Here is a 17,266-nt window from a genome sequence, read left to right as displayed (position 1 = left end):
CGACAGATTAAGACGAAACCCCGGAACAGAAACTATCCCTTCACAAGTTTGGTGGCATGCAAGATGTCCTCGAGCGACCATCCCGGCCCGCCGGGAACAATCTCCGCCCAGACCTCCTCCGGGACGGCGTCATTAGGGTCCAACAGGCTCCAGTTGGGGCTGGGCTCAGGCTTGATCCATTTGAAGTCCTCCACCTGGCTCCAGCGGTCCTGGTGATCGGGGCGGTCATGGTCCAAGGCCTGAAGGAAGCAAGAGATGAGTGGTTATTCCTAAACAAAAGAGAAAGAAGAAGCAAAGAAGTAGAAGAAGAGAGTCACATCCAACTTACATAGGCTTTGGGTATCCGGCCGAACCGGATATTCGAACAATCCTCGATAATGGGATTGCTCGAGCAGCTAAGGTAGACATCGACATCGCGGCAGTTGTGCATGCGGAACTGCCGGCACGAGACCACCATCACGCTGTGTTCGACGTGCGTGACGTGCGCAGGCCCATTGACCTGACCGCACACCAGCAAACTCTCCTTGATCCCCTTGGTGGTCAGACTGGCAAAGGGTTTGCCGTCGGCAGTGGGAATAGACATATCCACCACACAGTGCTCGAGGGAGGTAATCGACGCAGGGACTGTGGCGGTCGACCCGCACGCAGGAAGCATGATATGTAATCCATAATGATTGTCCACGGAGACCGAGGCCACGCCAGTAGCTGAGAATCCTCCGGGTTTCGATCTCGGCTGGGACTTTGGCTCGCTATCGCCGATGGAGATTGGCGGAACGGAGGTGGGCGCTAGCTCTGGCCGCTCCTGTTGCTGCTTGTCGGGTTCGTTCAATGGCGTCGACGGATAGTTGGGGGTCTGGTTTGTCGACGAATCGACCGACGAGCCCCCCGGCGACTGATACCCGGGAATGCCGCGCCGTCCGTCGGCTTCCAATACCGCGGCATCGCCCAGGGAGATGGCAGAGGCATTCTTCTTAGTCTTGAAACTGAACTTCGACCGCGGTTCGAAGGCTGCACGCGTTTCGCTCAGCTTATCCTGCAGGGCTTTGATAGCCTGGCGAGAAATCAGTATTGCTAACACCCGAGGAAAGTCCGTTGAGTCTGCCTACCTCCGCATACACCCTCTGATCGTAGGTGGGGATATAGCTTGCTGCATCTTTGACTTCATTGGATAACCGCACGATCCCGGCGAGGCAATGATCTGTTGCATCTGCGCGCTCACCACCCACAAGAGATGTGTCGGCGAGACGGTCCATCTGCTCTTGTAGAGCTGGAACATGGTATCAGCAAACATGTCCAGTATTTTGTTGAAGGAAGGTAGACAATTTCTGGGCAAATACCGGTGATTTCATGCTGGAAGTAGCGGAAGAATCGCTCCTTCAAAGGAATGTCGGATTTGGAGACAGTTTGGTTCTCCGCCGACATTCGACGGGCTTGCTGGACCTCGGGCTCAGCCATGGCTGATGAGAAGTGAGTGATGGAGTGATGGAGGTTGATAGTTTGCGATTGGAATTGTCGGAGTTGTTGCGATCCCACGCGAGAGGTGGAATGCTGGGATGACGTCGATTCGATCTCAAACTGATCATGCAACCCCGCAATGCCGTGAGATGCTTCAATGAAGATCAACGCGAGGCCTTTGATGAGCTTATTAGACGACGAGAACTCACATTTGAGAAGCTATCCCCACCAGACGTTCAACCACCATTGACCAGTATCTTGAGGGATTCAACCAGAGTCGAATGCAGCTGGCTATCGACAGCGCCAAGACCCACACACCGCGAGAATTGCTCTTTTGCAATTCGACAGGATCAACGTCCAAGCAACAGCGATGAAGATCACAGGAAATCAAAGGCCTGAGACTGGTTTGTGCCTGTGAGACTCTCCTGTGACGTCGATCATCCCGCATCGCTCGGGGCTTCGGAGGGAATGACCCGCACGCCTCAGGCCACCAGGCATCGATGCTACTCGGGGATTATTTGAAGGCAGTTTGGAATTCTTTCACTCAATTGCTGCATATCATATCTCTTGCAGTGACATCGGAGTCAAAATCCTATTTCACTTGTGTATACTTCTCCAGGCCATCATACAACCGTCCAAAAATCCCCCCATGCCAGCCCCTTGCCTCCTCCCATTCATCGCTCGGCAGAGTCCCGCGCATCATGTGCAGCCATCCACCGACAATTAGATCGGCATAGCTGGCCTGCTGACCCAAGAGGAAAGGCCCGCTGGTGTCCCTCAGGAAGAGCTTGCCAAGGTCACCCAGCGTCCGACAAAAAGACTCTTTGATCTTCTCTCGCTGCTCCCCCTGGACCTCAAAATCGTCCCAAGATGATACCCTAGCGCGCCGAACGAATTCGGCCTTGCTGGCTTCGGCAGTGTTAGGTTCGAAGGGGAGATTATATGCCATGAGGACAGTATGTGCGGTGAATGCCGCATCGACATGGGTATTGAAATGCGAGTAGTCGGCATGCTCACTCTCTGTCCGCTCAGACAGGGGCACGAGGAGTGCAGAATCAGGATTGAAGACGAAGTCGAGCTTTTGCGGAGGGAACAGATCACCCGCACCCGTAGCGGGGTATGTCTTTTGCAAGTAGACGGCTATATCGAAGGAGTCCCCGACTTTGGAGTTGGTCTTGGGGTCGACCAGAATGGGGAGGGTATAGAAGTCGGTGCCATCGCCAAACTTGCGACCAGCAGGCACGCCCAGATCACGACGAACTTGGGCAATCTCGGGTAGAGGAACCCATGTGGTTGAATATGCGATGTCTTTAAAGTTCAGCGCCAGTCGGGCCTTCCAGGGGTTCGGGGCGCTGCAGTTGGAAGCAATTGGCGGCCGCATGGCAATGTCATAGAAGGCCATAGTTTCAGAGGACTTGGACGCCATGGCGACAAGATCAATCGCAAGTGTGCGACTTTGAACGACTTGATGTCTTCAGTAGTCTTTTATGATGAGGTCTCCACTTTCCAATGTCTATGAGTCATGTTGAATCAGTTTGTGTCAACTACATGAGCCATCGGCTATCCAAATAAGGCGCAATTGATGACAGTCATTTTTTTGATAGAAGACAGAAAAGGAAAGTTATCACTGACCCATGTCCGCTGTACTCGGAACACTTTTCTTTTTTAATTTGCCCCAATTTCGCGAACAGGGTTTATACAATGGACGGCGAGCGATCTATGCACTGATAGTGTCACGGAATTACTTCCAAATATATTGGGCCATGTCAACACTCTAAGGCTCACAGATTTACGAATGTCCATGTTTTCGTATCCATATTCCGGGGAACAATAGAATATGTTCAGGTTCCAACACATAAGATGTGGATGAGGTTCAGCCGTACTGCTTGTTTGAAAAGAGGAGAAATGAACATACCATCAAGCTCTAAGTGGTTTAGGCATGTTAACCATATGGCAGGTCATCTATTTTTCTAATGTTGGATGGGATGGGGATGGAAATACAGCCGGAAGACAACACCAGGGGGAAGATGAGATAGTGTGGGGATCTTTTTATTTACATCTCAATCATCATATGCCCAGATCTTGCATTTCCACATGGAAAGAGCATTGCGAATACAGTGGTCCAATATGATGACATTGGTGTTGGTTGTTGGCAGTGACTAGTGTCGCAATGAGGCTAGGGCAGAAATATATTTCAATAACACGAGTAAGTCTTTGGATCGATGGAATAAATCAAAACAATATTTTCATTCTAGTAAAATTAATCGGCTCTGCTTAGAAGTTGGGCCAAATTGCCTCAACATCTTCATCCATATTCACCTTATATCCGTGCCCTAGTTATCCCAAGCGCGTAGCGACTCGATAATGAGCTACCAAATATGACCGGTGCTTAATTATCCAACTTCTCCACGTGATAGTGATGTGATAGTGAAAATTTTCCTTCTAGTGACAATTTCTCCTAGCAGTGTTTCGATCGACGCAGCCCTGGTCTGGTTACGTCGGTCTCGGGACTTCAAACAAAGAAAACGGGAAACGTGTGCCGTGCAACCTCACGCCCCCCACCTAGCGAGGTCCGATCGAAAGCTTTTCCAAATTGATCTACCACGGTACATAGCACTGGGCATCGTCGGCTCATTTGCGCCCTCACAGCGCCACGGCGCCCGAATGGAGCCGGGCTCTCTGCGGCTGGTGCCCCCAGACGGTGATGCTCGAGACAGGCTCTATTGAGGAACCGAACGGGTTAGAGAGGTCCATAGACCCAACTCTATCTGCTCTGTCTTTTGATTGAGTGGATCCTCTCATGGCATTCTAAGTGGATAACTCCCCCTGTCTCTATACGGAGTCCGGCTCTGCCCAGACTGGCCGGCGTCGATAAGCTTGCCTTGGCTGACACCAGTGGAATGCCCCGCCTGGTATATAAGGGGTGTCGAGGGATATGAGGTGTGCTTGTAGAGTCAACCTGGATCGAATTCCTATGGTTAGGAATCCACTCTCTAGATTGAAATTGCTGCAAGCCATATGTATATGAACTTGCTTGCTGAGAAAGAAGAAAGCGCGTTGATGCAGGTATAGTGCATGTTAAACACACTTGGCATGCAAGATTTGAAAAACACAATGGGCTTCTTCACCCAATTTGTCCGAGTTTTGGTTTTCTTTCTGTGTTGTCTTCAGTTGGCGTTGGCTGCGAGCAACTTTCAGCTCGTCGAGCATCTCGAGAATGTCCCATCGGGGTGGTCAAAAGGTGGCAGACCGTCGCCTTCAACACGCATGACATTCCGCCTCGCCATAGCCCAGACCCAAACGGCGGCTTTTGAGCAGAGGGTCATCGACCTCTCCACACCGGGCCATCGCAGCTATGGCCAACATATGAAACGCGATCAAGTCCAGGAGTTCTTGCGGCCATCTCATACTGTTTCCGATCAAGTTTTGGCATGGCTTCGGTCAGAAGATGTTCCATCTGACTCAATTGAGGCCAATAGCCACTGGATTTCCTTCAAAATCCCCATCTCCCAGGCCGAGCGCATGCTCAACACCCAGTTCTTCTACTTCAATCACCACATCACCCACACCACAGCCATCAGGTCCCTCGACTACTCAGTGCCTGGGCACATTCATCCTCATATTCAACTAATCCAACCCACAACTCGGTTTGGTCATCCCAGTCCGCAGAGAACTTTGCCCCTAAATCAACCAATCGTGGCCACATCCAAGGATTTAACGGCGGATTGTGCCACAGCCATCAAGCCTGATTGCCTTCGAGATTTGTATGAACTTGATAGTACCACTACCAGCCCTGATATACGAAACCGACTCGGTGTATCTGGGTTTCTGGAACAGTATGCTCGTCACGGAGATTTCGACCAGTTCATGCATCGATTTGCGCCCAACCAAACCGACTCTAGCTTCACCACCGTCTCGATTAATGGTGGCTTGAATGAGCAGGACTCTTTCAGTGGAAGCACCGAAGCAAGCCTGGATATACAATACGCTATTTCTCTGGCACATCAAACCCTTGCAACATACTATACTACCAGCGGACGGGGTCCCCCTAGTCCCCGAGGCAGATCAGCCCAACGCCAGTGACTCGTCCAACGAGCCCTACCTGGACCAGCTTCACTACCTCGTGAATCTCCCGGATGAAGAACTCCCGGCAATCCTCTCCACATCATACGGAGAAGCAGAGCAAAGCGTCCCGGCCTCTTATGCCAGGGCAACCTGCAACTTATACGCCCAGCTCGGCGCGCGCGGTGTTTCGGTGATTTTCAGTAGCGGCGATTCCGGGGTAGGAGGCTCTTGTCTGAGCAACGACGGATCCAATCGCACCACCTTCCTGCCAGGGTTCCCTGCGTCCTGTCCATTCGTGACCTCCGTGGGCGGGACATATGGTAATCGTCCGGAGAAGGCGATTGACTTTTCTGGAGGCGGGTTCTCCGATATATTCGCTCTTCCAACATATCAAAACCAAGCCGTCGATGGTTACCTAGATCGCGTGGGTGATCGGTGGAAAGGGCTCTATAATCCTCAGGGCAGAGGTATTCCGGACGTGGCAGCCCAAGCAAGTAACTTCATCATCCGGGACCATGATACCTATTTGAAAATCAGCGGCACCAGGTTTGTTACCTCATATTTTCAATAAACAATTGGAACCACGCTCAACTGACAACCCTTTAGTGCCGCAGCACCAGTGTTTGCAGCTGTCGTCTCCCAGTTAAATGCTGCTCGCCTTGCCAATGGCCAACCTCGAATGGGGTTCCTCAATCCATGGCTATACTCACTCGGCCGACCTGGAATCACTGATATTGTTGATGGGGGCTCTCGAGGCTGCTATGGGTCGACCGATGAGGGCGTCGACACTCCCCATGTCCCGTATGCAAGTTGGAATGCAACAGAGGGCTGGGACCCAGCAACTGGACTGGGCACGCCTTCCTTTCGAACCCTTGTTCGGCTGGCATTGAATACAAGTGAAAAGTAAGTGGAGGTCAGTATTCCAGGTTAGGTTTTGACCTAGTTTTGCTTGGCTGAAATTATGTAGTTCGTAATGCAATAAAAATCTTCATGGAGATATCCACAACATGATTTGGAACACAATATAAATCAATCCATCTGATGCGCTCGTTCACAAACGATAATGAGCCAGCAATTGTTTCAGCATCCCGTACGCCGTCATATAGTTCAGAGGCACATCGATTGATCGAGATCAAAAAAACAGGGGTAATTCTGCCATATGCCAGAACCTTGTAAGTGCTTCATTTTCTGTGTTAAATACGGACAATAGCCTCGCCTCGGTCGATCATTGCCCTCCATTTGTCAGATATTCACCTAGTCGACGCCCTCAGTGACTCCGAGTCCGAGAGTTAACCGGTCTGCATAATTGCAAGTTGAATCGCCAAAGATCAAGACATGCCATGACCCACATTGATCACACATCCTTTGACCATAATCCAATCAGCGGGTCCAGCGAGCGTCTCCACTCCTCGGACATCTCGTACCCCTGGATGTTGTTGGTCGAAGTGGATCCGACAAGAGTATTGGTAACTTGACGCAAAAAACGAACCCCGAAAGTGCGAAGGCCGAAAGCGCGAAGGCATTATTCGGGAATAAACAGGAATAGTTGCTTTCAAATCAGGCGCGAAAGAAAATATGCTTGGAAGACTTGAAGAGCTAGGGTTGATCATACTATATAAACGCGGTCGTTTTTCACCCATCAAGCTTTCTTTGGCTCATCATTTGTACATTTTCTGTATTCTCAACATTATTTTCATTTATAGGAATTTTCCAAGCTACGAGAAGAAACCACTCATCACTCCAAATGGCTTCTTACCTCATCACGGGGACCTCCCGGGGCATTGGCCTCAAGATCACCAGCATCCTCGCCTCGAAGCCCGCTTCTGAGGTGTCTGTGGTCTTCGCTGCTAGCCGCACGGAAAGTGATGCTTTGAAGAAGCTGATTGCAAACTCTTCTGGCCGCGTCAAGTTTATCAACATCGAAGTGACCAACGAAGAAAGTGTTAAAAAAGCGGCCAGCGAGGTCAAGCAGGTCGTTGGCGAGAAGGGTCTGGATGTTCTCCTCAACAACGCTGGCGTCATGCCCTACTCACCCGATGGAATCGAGACAATGTCAGAACCTCCCACAACTTCTACCCCCAATCATGCTTGATCTCTGCTCACAAATTGATACAGGACCGATCTTGACTCCACGTTCAACACGAACGTTACTAGCGTCCACTTCGTGACCAGCGCCTTCTTGCCCTTGTTGAAGAAGGGTAACCTCAAGAAGGTTGCCAACATGTAAACCAATGCCTCTCTTGAGCTGTCTGATTTACACAAGACTAATCACCGGTCGCTTACCCAGCTCGACCACCCTCGGATCTATCGCCATGTCTCAGCGATACGCGCTCTTCCCGGTCCCAGCCTACAAGGTCTCCAAGGCAGCTCTCAACATGCTCACGGTTCAATATGCCCAATCCTTTGCCGAGCAAGGCTTCACGTTCCTGACCATTTCTCCTGGCGTAAGATCCCCCGTCTTTAGGGTTTCTATTCCTCTGATTTACTAAGATGCTAATGAGGTTTATAGTGGGTAAAGACCGACCTCGGCGGTGATTCTGCCGATTTGACCGTCAAACAGAGCGCTACTGGTGTTCTGGATATCATTATTCCTGCTACGACCACAGAGAATGGGAAGTTCTATAATGTACGCGTGCCTGGCTGGGAGAAGGCTGAGGGTCTTAACCAGTATGATGGTGCTCAGGCCCCTTGGTAAAATGGGAAGCTCGGCTCTCATTGATTTCTCTGTTATCAATTAAAATTTAGCCGCAATAGATGCATATAACAAGCGTTTTAACCTAAAGATGAATTACGCTGAAATCATCCATGGATAGTCATGTCAATGGGTAGTATACTGGAGTCTCACGAATAAATTGTGGAAAATAGATTATAGAGGGGAACATGAGCCTACATTACGATCATCTCTTTATGGAAACTTTTGAATTTGAACTGAATCCAAATATTCTAGTGGTGGTTATTGGAAATAAAATTGGCCAGTTCGTGAAAGGCAAGGCATGGCACATATCAATAACTATTGGAAACGGTCTAGATAAATATTCAGGCGTGTATGATTGCAATCAAAATGACAAATAAGTTGGCAAGATTACCATATTGTGAGATTCTCCTTGGGTGGTTGTCTGTTTGTTGCAGCGACGGCCTGAAAACACTCATAAATCACGTGACATCACTGACCGCCCGCAGCAGCTCCGTCATGCCGGTCCAACGCTCATCATCCCAGGCCACTCTATCACAATCCTCGTCGCTATTGCAGCCGCCGGGCTTATTTAATTGCACGTCAATCCTTTTATCAAGTCTTGTAATCCTGGTACCCCACCACACAGCATGTCGAGCCTCCCGTCCCTTGTCTCAGAGCTCCACAATGCTCTTGAGCGCAAGCAGCTGGATGCCGCCAACAACCTCCTCAGCCAAGCCAAGCGCGCTCTACTGACGCAGAATGCGCTGTTCCCGAATTCCTCCACCCCACCCCAGCTTGTTGCCCTGGCCCGGCAAGTCCTTGAATTCGGGGCACTTGCTTCGATCCGACAGACCGACGCGCAGACCTTCATCCGATACTACCAACAGCTGCAGCCGTTCTACGACCTCGAGAGGGATGCCGGTCTTCCGGGTCAGAGCTCATCCGAGGTGGATTTCAGTACCAGCCAGCGCAGCAAGATCACCGGGTTGTATTTGCTGCTTCTGCTGAGCATGGGTGACAGCGCCAACTTCCACACGGTGCTTGAGGGTCTGGTTGAGGAGGCGAGCTTGAAGGGCGGTCGGGTCGAGGATGACCCATGCATCAAATACCCTGTCGACCTGGAGCGAAACTTAATGGAGGGCAGCTACGATAAGGTGTGGCGGGAGACGAAGTCGGAGCGTGTCCCCTCGGAGGACTTTGGGTTGTTCTCGAATGTCGGTGGTCCTTTTCGTTCATTATGCGTTTCTACCAGTCTCATCGCTAACTTTCAAATACTTTAGGTTCTCGTTGGCACCATCCGCAGCGAAATCGCCGACTGCTCCGAAAAGGCATATCCCTCGCTCCCCATCTCGAACGCCAAAAACCTGCTCTTCCTCGACTCTGAGGGCGCAGTCATTGAGTTTGCTCAGCAACGCGGTTGGATCCTTCGCGATGGCCGGATATACTTCCCCGTCGAGCCCGAGGCTGCCACGAGATCCGAGAAGGATATCCTGGTGGCCAGTGGCACTGTCATTGAGAATACGCTAGGCTATGCCCGGGAGCTGGAGACGATTGTTTAATTCGATGCAAAACACGAAAGATAAACTACTGCTGGATATGAATAGTTCTGTTCTCTTTGTTCTTGTCTTGGGTCTCGGGTGATGTACTGTATACTTGGTGCTATTGCATTGTATTCGTCTAGCGTGTTTATGACAACAACCATGCTTGGGACTTGTCTGCCTGGCTCGTGCGCCCTCATCGTAGTGCTTGCTTCACTCCTGAATCTATCATTGGTATGAAATGATCTATTTTGCTTCCTGGACGACTATACCTCTACACTCCACACGCAAACCCGTCGATCATAGAAACTGCTCGACACGCAAAGTAGCGACGACGACCCTCCCTGTGAGCCTGCCCAAACGCTACTGGCATAATTCATGCTCTCATGTTCCGTAAACTCCGCCAGCACCTCAATTTCCCACTCCGGGTCTTGGTCTTGCTGCTTGCAAGTAACGCGAACCACTCTTGTCCCCGCATGCATACAGCTGGCCAGCACCAAGAACTGCCACTCGATAATCCGCTGATAATATCCTGAGTCGGAGATTTGCGTCGAGTCTAGCATCTGGAGCCGCCATACGCCGCCCCCAAGACCCTGTTCCGCGAGAACGGCTCCTGGCCGCGTGGCGTGGTATACACGCAGACCTTCGTCGTAGCTTCCCGTCAGCAGGAGCGGTGCGTCGTCGACTAACGGGACTGGGAGGGGAGAATGGCTGTCACGCCAGCCGTATGGTGGCGGGCACGGTCGTCATGGTCGAGGAGCAGTGGAGCGAGTGGTTCTTCCGTACTATCGTCGTCCTCCTGTTCCTCTTCCTCTTCTTCTTGCTGATCGTGATTCTTTTCGAATCGACGGGTATGTAGCGACCCAAAGTCATTTCCCGTGAACATGAACGAGACCCCTTGCTGGGACTCTTTCTCAGGTGTTTCATCGTGGATTGTCGTCGACAGTGACTGTGGGATCGTGGCCAATGCCACAAACCATACTTCAATCATCTGTCTGGCCTCAAATGTGCCCCATTCGGTAATCTGTTCTTCGTTGTCGAGGTCTCCCTCAACCCCAAAGACAGCTGTCCGGCTATCTGAGAATGTGACAGCAAATCCGTCAACCCCAGCCCGCGAGAACCAGGTCTGGGGAGCCCAGGCCAGAAAGAGGGCCGGGATGGAAGGATCCTCGTGGACCTGTTTTGTCCATACATGACTGATGCTGGGATGCAAAGCCGGGCATAATGAGTCTTCCGCAGAAGCGGCACTTGATACTTTGAACAGAGCTATTGACCCCACGCTACTCGCAATGGCAAGCGTGTTGGGGTGTCTGGGGTGGAAGTGGAGATCAAAGACTGCGTAGGAAAGAGCAATCCTTTGGATGAGGGATCTGAGGTACTGTTAGCTGGTTTGGTCTAGGTGGCCTGAAATAATTCCCATATAACCTGCTTGCAATGTACTCGACACACATTACCTACAATGTCTTGTTGTCCGGATCTAGTCTCCAGAGCTGTAGACTCCCAGTTTTTGCCTGCTGGATTCCCCCATCCTCGGTCTTTGTTTCTGATAGAAGATACGTGCCGACCACGATATAGTTTGGGTTTTCTGGACAGAACTCGAGACAACTGGGTGGTTGGTCCAGGAAGACGGTGCTTGCGGACTGGGGATGCTGAACGGCTGGGGACATCGCTGCGGTGTTTCACAGCCAATTGGGGTGTATGAGTGCTTGTTCCCAGCTGCCTCGTGGAAACAACTTTGGAAAGCTGGTTGGTCGGCGCAAGTTAATTCTCAGAAACAATTGTTGATTGCAGTCCCACAAAACCATCGTGTGGGGCGGTGAACATCCTCTCGAAGTATACACAGATGTGTGCGTCGACAACGATATCATGATCTCAAAAGGCAAAACATTCTAAATCTTTGATATAGCACAGACAATGTTCTACTTCCTTCTGATCTACTTCCGCAAGACACAAAAGACTGAAGAATACAACGTATATACCTTGTCTACCTACGGAAATAGACGGGAGTATGTGTCATTTGATACTCCACTCGCTTGAATCATGGAAGCCCCCATATAGTTCCCCGGTGTGTCGGTTGCCTTCTTAAGCAACTGGACCATAGATGTGGATGTAGTCATGTCGTTAGCGCTGTAACCTGGTAAGCACACTCACACCGGGACCCCGCACTGACTCATCCGGGCCGAATGAACAGCCTGGAGATGCCGACGATCGCGAATAAATACTTCGCTTCTGCCATCGAAGCATCGTAAACATTCCACACGCCATGTCTCTGCCTTTTAGCACTCTTCCCGTCAGCGCCAGGATATGCCCGACGCCTTTTAAAGCGGCCATCCCCAATGACAAGCTCAGCGAGCTCGAGACGCTGCTGAAGCTCTCCAAGCTTGCACCAGACACTTATGAGAACTCACAGACGGATCGTCGCTATGGTGTCACGTCGGTGTGGCTCAAAACTATGCGGGAGCAATGGCTGAATTCTTTTAGCTGGTATGCCACCATTGCCCACGTGGATTGATTTAAACTATTTGGGTATCAGAACTGTGTGCATTGACTCCAACAGGAAATCTTCTGAAGATCGAATTAACAGCTTTCCGCAGTATACGACGGAGATCGAGGGCCTGAATATCCATTTTGTTGGGCTTTTCTCTGAGAAGCCAGATGCAGTCCCAATCTTGCTGGTTCACGGATGGCCCGGTAGGTACCACCTTCTGTTGTGGTAAATATCATGGAGAAGAAATTGATTCTCCAAACAGGGAGCTTCTTGGAATTCTTGCCTATGCTGCAGCAGTTCCGGGAGGAATATACTCCAAGTACTCTGCCGTACCACTTGGTGGTGCCTTCGTTACCGGGATTCACCTTTTCCTCCGGCCCACCACTGGACAGGGACTTTGGAACGGCTGATATTGCCCGGGTTTTGGATCAGCTCATGGGTGATCTGGGTTTCGAGAGCGGCTATATTGCTCAAGGTGGTGATATTGGTAGTCGCATCGCGCGGCACTTGGGTGTCGACCATGAGAGTTGCAAAGGTATGTGACCCTCGTAAAATAAAACACAATATTCCAATTGTTGATGTACTGTATTCTGACATATCCCAGCCGTACACGGTAAGGTTTCCCCTGTTATAAGGGATTTAAAGTGATGCTGATATAAAAGAAAAGTCAACGTCTGTTTCATGAGACGACCCGACGGCATGACAGACGACCATCTCAATGCTTCCGAGAAGCGCGGTATCGATAGAATGCTCAACTTCATGGCCATGGGATCCGCCTATGCAACGGAGCACGGCACTCGGCCTAGTACCATTGGCCATGTTCTGTCGACGAGCCCTCTCGCTCTTTTAGCGTGGTAAGCTGACCCTCAATCCTGGGTAGTAGAATTTCCCAATTTGTTGATATTGGCAGGGTGGGAGAGAAATTCCTGGAATGGGTCGATGATCCACTGCCACAAGATGACATCCTAGAGTCGGTGACTTTATACTGGCTCACCGAGACATTTGCTCGCTCGATATATAACTACCGACAGGTCAGTGCTACTGCAACTTCCATAAGTTGAATGAAAAAAATTTGACGGAGGCTTATACTAACAATAATTTTTAGAATTATCCCCCGCCGCCTATTCCGGCTTGCAATGATCCCCGGTGGTATATTCACAAACCCTTTGGATATTCCTTGTTTCCCATGGAACTTGCGCCTCTGCCACGCTCATGGGTTGAAACCACAGGGAATCTGGTGCTTTGGGAGCAGCATGAAAAGGTCTGCATTGATACGCTGGGACAAAACTGGGCTAGAGTGCTAATATTGCTTTGATTTAGGGTGGCCACTTTGCTGCGCTGGAACAGCCCGACGCCCTCAAGGCCGACCTGGTCAAATTTGTAGAGCAGGTGTGGCCGGGAATCGCAGGGGCTAAGTAATTCCATCTTTAGCGAGGTCATTTGTGTTGACTATGTCTAACCTGTCCCCACATGTTCATTGACATATGTTGTGATGAGTGAGAATTTATGTTTCAAAGAGGCTTTGGAGGCTTATTTTACAGCCAAGTTCTGGGAGACTTTTTAACAGCTAGAAATATGATCAAAACTAGAATTTAGAAAGAATGAGGGTTCAAAATTATTTTCGTAGCGATCATCCTAGCTGCTTGTAGGTTCTGTAGGCATACTGTAGCTTCCCCACACCCACCCAGCTTGCTCCCCGACTACATCAAACTGACCCGTCTATTCCGCTGCACAACCCAAAAATAAGATACAAATTCAACGGAACCACAAGTAATAATGTCCTCAAGCCCCAAAGACATCGAGGAGATCTTCTCCGACGAGTCCAGTTTCTACGGTAATCACCCAGTCCCACCGGTGCCGGGATAATCCCAACTGACTCTTCGTCGCAGGCGACGAGGACGAACAAGCACGCCTAGAAGAGCAAGCAGCGGCATACGACCCAGAGCCCTTCTGGTCAGAGGTACATCCGCACCTCCTATCAACCGTGCAGTACAACCTGCACGCGCCGCCCGCAACAAGCAAGCCCATCTCATCAGCAGACCAAGATGCAAAGCCCTCATCAACGACGCTTCCTGAAAATAGTCGAGGGGACAAAGAGACGACGGCGCAGTTTCTCTCGCGGCTTCCGCCATCAACCACATCATTCTCGACAATAGGACCCTGGATCTGGATGCACAGCCCACAGGCACCACCCATGGACGAAGGTGATGTACCTGCTTTAATGCGCAAGGGTACAGAGCTGCTACACAGCTTCGAAGACGAAAGCTCCCGTCTACGCGCCGCGCACGAGAAATCCGGCGCAAAGACCACCGCAGCACTCACGCGCAAGCTCAACCCGTTGCGCCGCGAGCTCGAACAGAACCTCTTTGCTGCTGCGCGCGAGGCCCGCGTGACGGCGGGGAAGTGGATGCTGTTCCCAACGGTTGACCGCGCGGACGCGGTCTGGGCGGCGGTAGTCAAGGCGCTGGAGAAAGGGGAGCTGGGCGATGTGGCTAAGGTTGCTACGGATGATGGGTCCGGACACGCGCGGTTGATCTGTGTGTATACGAATGACTTTGAGGATATGGAGGATGTCAAGCGTGTGCTGCGCGGGTTGGTGGATGCTGGGCTTGTTGAGGAGCAGGCGAGGCCTATCTACTACAAGTGTGATGCGTACACGCATCTGGATATCAAGTCCAGTAATGATTATGGGCTGAAGGCGAGTATGTTTTCTAGTCGCGATGTCCTTGCGGGCAAGGTGTAGCTTGCGCAGTCATTGTGTTTGTGGACTTCATGGTTTTCCTCTGATCGAATGATAGAATGGCTGATGATCGCTATGCTATGAAAGTCTGACTGGGTATCTAATGACAAAGATTGATTGGTTTGGCAAGTCCTCGAATGAAGCCAACACTGAGTATCTGCCGAAACACCGAATAGCGTGGTCTCTGCAAGGCAGGTGCCCGCGATGCGCATACGCGCTTGACGTGGTGCTGTGCGGCCATGACTCTGGTCATAGCAGAGTCTGAAGCTGGCCAAGATGGCGAGAGCCGGAGTGTTGCCCATTTCGTCCATCAATGCGAGACGAGGGGAAGCGGGGGCAGTCCACATTCTGGCTGCATGATCCTCCGTGTCGCCACTCAGTCGTCGTGGTCATCCGTGTCCATAACCTTTTTACAGGCTTCACGAAGCTCAGCGACACCCTTGACTTGACCCCAAGCGTCAAGCAGACGTTGAACCTCGGCCCAGTCCTTGCCTGCCTCCTCCCGTTTCCCATCGCCCAGAAGCTTCTCCAGCCTGTCCGGTGCCGCAAGCACCCACCGCACAGTTTCCTTCTCAGCCTTCTTGAGCGCAGCATCCTCTTGGCTGCTCGCCTCTTTCATTCTTCGGCGCTGTTCCTCCCCCCCCCTGGATCAACCCACCGGCCGTCTCCGCAACGAAAGCAATTGCCGGCCCCAGAGTCTTGGTCATGGTCAACGGAGCTCCACGCTCATCCATGCTTCGGCGCATCTTGCCAATTGTCTCGACGGCGCGGATTAACTTGGAGTAATTATCGTAAACGAGTGCCTTGCGCTCCCCGTCGAGAGTGCGAATGTCCCCCACCAGTGTATTCTCTGCCTTGAAGATCGTTGAAAGAGATGACGTGGAGAGTAGCTGGTCTACGTAGCGTTGCGGATCGAAATCTTCGTTGTCCAGCTCGGTTCCTGATGCCAGTGCAGATGGGTTGGAGATGTCGCCCGCATCGGTTGACCGCGGTACGCTGCGCGAACGAGATGAGCCGCGTGGGGCACCTAATTCACCCGTCGGAGGCTTGAGGTTGTAGTAGTCTCTAAGAGCAGAGCGATTCCGTCGCGGGTTGGGTGAGACGGCACGTGCGGTTGATGGGGTTGACGGGGCGCTGAGCCCGCCGGGGTTGGTGTTCAGCGTATCAAGCGACGGACGAGAAGATGCCGGAGCTGGAGAATGGGCCCGCGACGAGGCATTGGAGGGTCGAGGAGAGGAGAGGGTGGACATGGTTGCGGTGGGTTGGATGTGGTGTAGAGGTCTCTCCGGAGAAGTCGGGTCGGGGGACAGATCGACCGCTTTAAGCGGTGGTCCGTGCTGTTGTTTTTTCTTTTCGCGATTCCGCTTTCTCCACATCCAAGGCTGTGAGCTTGCAAGCACCATGGCCAGCGATCAGATTGCAGGGCAGATTCAAAGCACCAAATCTCTCTGCGTATCGCCCTCCTGGCTCAACACCTTTCTCTCATCTTCCAGCAACGGACAGCGCAACATCCCCATCTCCGCCCTCGCCAAGACAGCTCTATTCCGCATTCTCGCCTCTGATATCAGAGATTCACTCTCCACCAACCCGGAATCAGTGTTTCCCGTGGACATCTACGACCCCAATGTTCAAGAACGCCGCCTCCACGGCCCGATCCCTGTTCAAGTCCTCGACATTGAAGACATCGGCACAAGTCTCTGGAGCCAAATCGAGACAATCGAGCGCGTAGAGCGCGGCGAAGCCATCCGGGGCCGAGAAATTGTGCGAACGGTAGCTGTCGGCGAGGATCCAGAAACGTCCGAGAATAATCGCGTGAACAACAACAATGGCCCGGCTGGAAGTACAAATGCTTCAGGGAGCAGTGGGTATGGGCCACACCGGCTGATCTTGCAAGATGCAGTGGGGACCAAAGCCGTGGCGATTGAGATGCAGCGAATCGAGGGCATCTCTCTGGAGAAACTTTCTATTGGGTCGAAGATCGTGCTTTGCAATGTGACAGTGGCGCGAGGCATGGTGCTGCTGACGCCCGAAAGTGCGAATATGCTCGGCGGCAAGATTGAGTCTCTTGATAGGCCGTGGCGGGAGGGCAGGAAAACGAGGTTGTTGGAGAGGGTCGCTGCAACGGAGGGCGAACAGACACAGGCGAATGGGAATACGACTGCTCGGCGAAGGTGATGGCGATATGGAATAGATCGAGTAAGACTATGGCACGTTTACTTCGTTTCTCCTATTTGCTTGGTATTGATCAAGGTATGCATTTCTTTTTTTGTTTCTTTTCTGCTTAAATCCAACAGTGTGCACTCTAT

The 17,266-nt window shown here is 51.5% G+C and overlaps 11 protein-coding genes across 11 annotated transcripts; 7 read left to right on the top strand and 4 right to left on the bottom strand.

Moving 5' to 3' along the window:
* Positions 1 to 32: 32 nt before the first annotated feature.
* Positions 33 to 1,455, bottom strand: NUU61_000788 (putative tubulin-specific chaperone c; the record flags this gene model as incomplete). Its single annotated transcript, XM_056651371.1, has 4 exons — positions 33 to 239; positions 329 to 1,051; positions 1,107 to 1,267; positions 1,338 to 1,455. 4 exons carry the CDS (start codon positions 1,453 to 1,455, stop codon positions 33 to 35), a joined length of 1,209 nt encoding a protein of 402 aa, XP_056516221.1.
* A 592-nt stretch (positions 1,456 to 2,047) lies between these two features.
* Positions 2,048 to 2,881, bottom strand: NUU61_000787 (uncharacterized protein; the record flags this gene model as incomplete). Its single annotated transcript, XM_056651370.1, has 1 exon — positions 2,048 to 2,881. The coding sequence occupies one exon, from the start codon at positions 2,879 to 2,881 to the stop codon at positions 2,048 to 2,050; it is 834 nt and encodes a 277-aa protein (XP_056516220.1).
* A 1,688-nt stretch (positions 2,882 to 4,569) lies between these two features.
* Positions 4,570 to 6,427, top strand: NUU61_000786 (S53 family peptidase; the record flags this gene model as incomplete). Its single annotated transcript, XM_056651369.1, has 3 exons — positions 4,570 to 5,407; positions 5,490 to 6,066; positions 6,127 to 6,427. The coding sequence occupies 3 exons, from the start codon at positions 4,570 to 4,572 to the stop codon at positions 6,425 to 6,427; spliced, it is 1,716 nt and encodes a 571-aa protein (XP_056516219.1).
* Positions 6,428 to 7,264: 837 nt separating this feature from the next.
* On the top strand, positions 7,265 to 8,215 carry NUU61_000785 (SDR family oxidoreductase; the record flags this gene model as incomplete). The annotated part of the gene is made up of 4 exons (XM_056651368.1): positions 7,265 to 7,572; positions 7,636 to 7,743; positions 7,808 to 7,964; positions 8,030 to 8,215. 4 exons carry the CDS (start codon positions 7,265 to 7,267, stop codon positions 8,213 to 8,215), a joined length of 759 nt encoding a protein of 252 aa, XP_056516218.1.
* Positions 8,216 to 8,841: 626 nt separating this feature from the next.
* Positions 8,842 to 9,753, top strand: rpnL (proteasome regulatory particle lid subunit rpnL; the record flags this gene model as incomplete). Its single annotated transcript, XM_056651367.1, has 2 exons — positions 8,842 to 9,408; positions 9,475 to 9,753. 2 exons carry the CDS (start codon positions 8,842 to 8,844, stop codon positions 9,751 to 9,753), a joined length of 846 nt encoding a protein of 281 aa, XP_056516217.1.
* A 245-nt stretch (positions 9,754 to 9,998) lies between these two features.
* On the bottom strand, positions 9,999 to 11,399 carry NUU61_000783 (uncharacterized protein; the record flags this gene model as incomplete). The annotated part of the gene is made up of 3 exons (XM_056651366.1): positions 9,999 to 10,375; positions 10,423 to 11,102; positions 11,191 to 11,399. 3 exons carry the CDS (start codon positions 11,397 to 11,399, stop codon positions 9,999 to 10,001), a joined length of 1,266 nt encoding a protein of 421 aa, XP_056516216.1.
* A 596-nt stretch (positions 11,400 to 11,995) lies between these two features.
* Positions 11,996 to 12,244, top strand: NUU61_000782 (uncharacterized protein; the record flags this gene model as incomplete). The annotated part of the gene is made up of 1 exon (XM_056651365.1): positions 11,996 to 12,244. One exon carries the CDS (start codon positions 11,996 to 11,998, stop codon positions 12,242 to 12,244), a length of 249 nt encoding a protein of 82 aa, XP_056516215.1.
* A 210-nt stretch (positions 12,245 to 12,454) lies between these two features.
* NUU61_000781 (uncharacterized protein) lies at positions 12,455 to 13,078 on the top strand (the record flags this gene model as incomplete). The annotated part of the gene is made up of 2 exons (XM_056651364.1): positions 12,455 to 12,755; positions 12,927 to 13,078. 2 exons carry the CDS (start codon positions 12,455 to 12,457, stop codon positions 13,076 to 13,078), a joined length of 453 nt encoding a protein of 150 aa, XP_056516214.1.
* A 918-nt stretch (positions 13,079 to 13,996) lies between these two features.
* On the top strand, positions 13,997 to 14,963 carry NUU61_000780 (DUF1917 domain-containing protein; the record flags this gene model as incomplete). Its single annotated transcript, XM_056651363.1, has 2 exons — positions 13,997 to 14,054; positions 14,110 to 14,963. 2 exons carry the CDS (start codon positions 13,997 to 13,999, stop codon positions 14,961 to 14,963), a joined length of 912 nt encoding a protein of 303 aa, XP_056516213.1.
* A 373-nt stretch (positions 14,964 to 15,336) lies between these two features.
* NUU61_000779 (COG1/VPS51 family protein) lies at positions 15,337 to 16,210 on the bottom strand (the record flags this gene model as incomplete). The annotated part of the gene is made up of 2 exons (XM_056651362.1): positions 15,337 to 15,572; positions 15,619 to 16,210. The coding sequence occupies 2 exons, from the start codon at positions 16,208 to 16,210 to the stop codon at positions 15,337 to 15,339; spliced, it is 828 nt and encodes a 275-aa protein (XP_056516212.1).
* A 151-nt stretch (positions 16,211 to 16,361) lies between these two features.
* NUU61_000778 (OB fold domain-containing protein) lies at positions 16,362 to 17,135 on the top strand (the record flags this gene model as incomplete). The annotated part of the gene is made up of 1 exon (XM_056651361.1): positions 16,362 to 17,135. One exon carries the CDS (start codon positions 16,362 to 16,364, stop codon positions 17,133 to 17,135), a length of 774 nt encoding a protein of 257 aa, XP_056516211.1.
* Positions 17,136 to 17,266: the final 131 nt, after the last annotated feature.

Source organism: Penicillium alfredii (genome assembly GCF_028826965.1).
Source record: "Penicillium alfredii strain IBT 34128 chromosome Unknown utg000001l_segment0_segment0, whole genome shotgun sequence".
Classification (NCBI taxonomy): domain Eukaryota; kingdom Fungi; phylum Ascomycota; class Eurotiomycetes; order Eurotiales; family Aspergillaceae; genus Penicillium; species Penicillium alfredii.
This window is presented reverse-complemented; position numbering and strand designations above follow the sequence as displayed.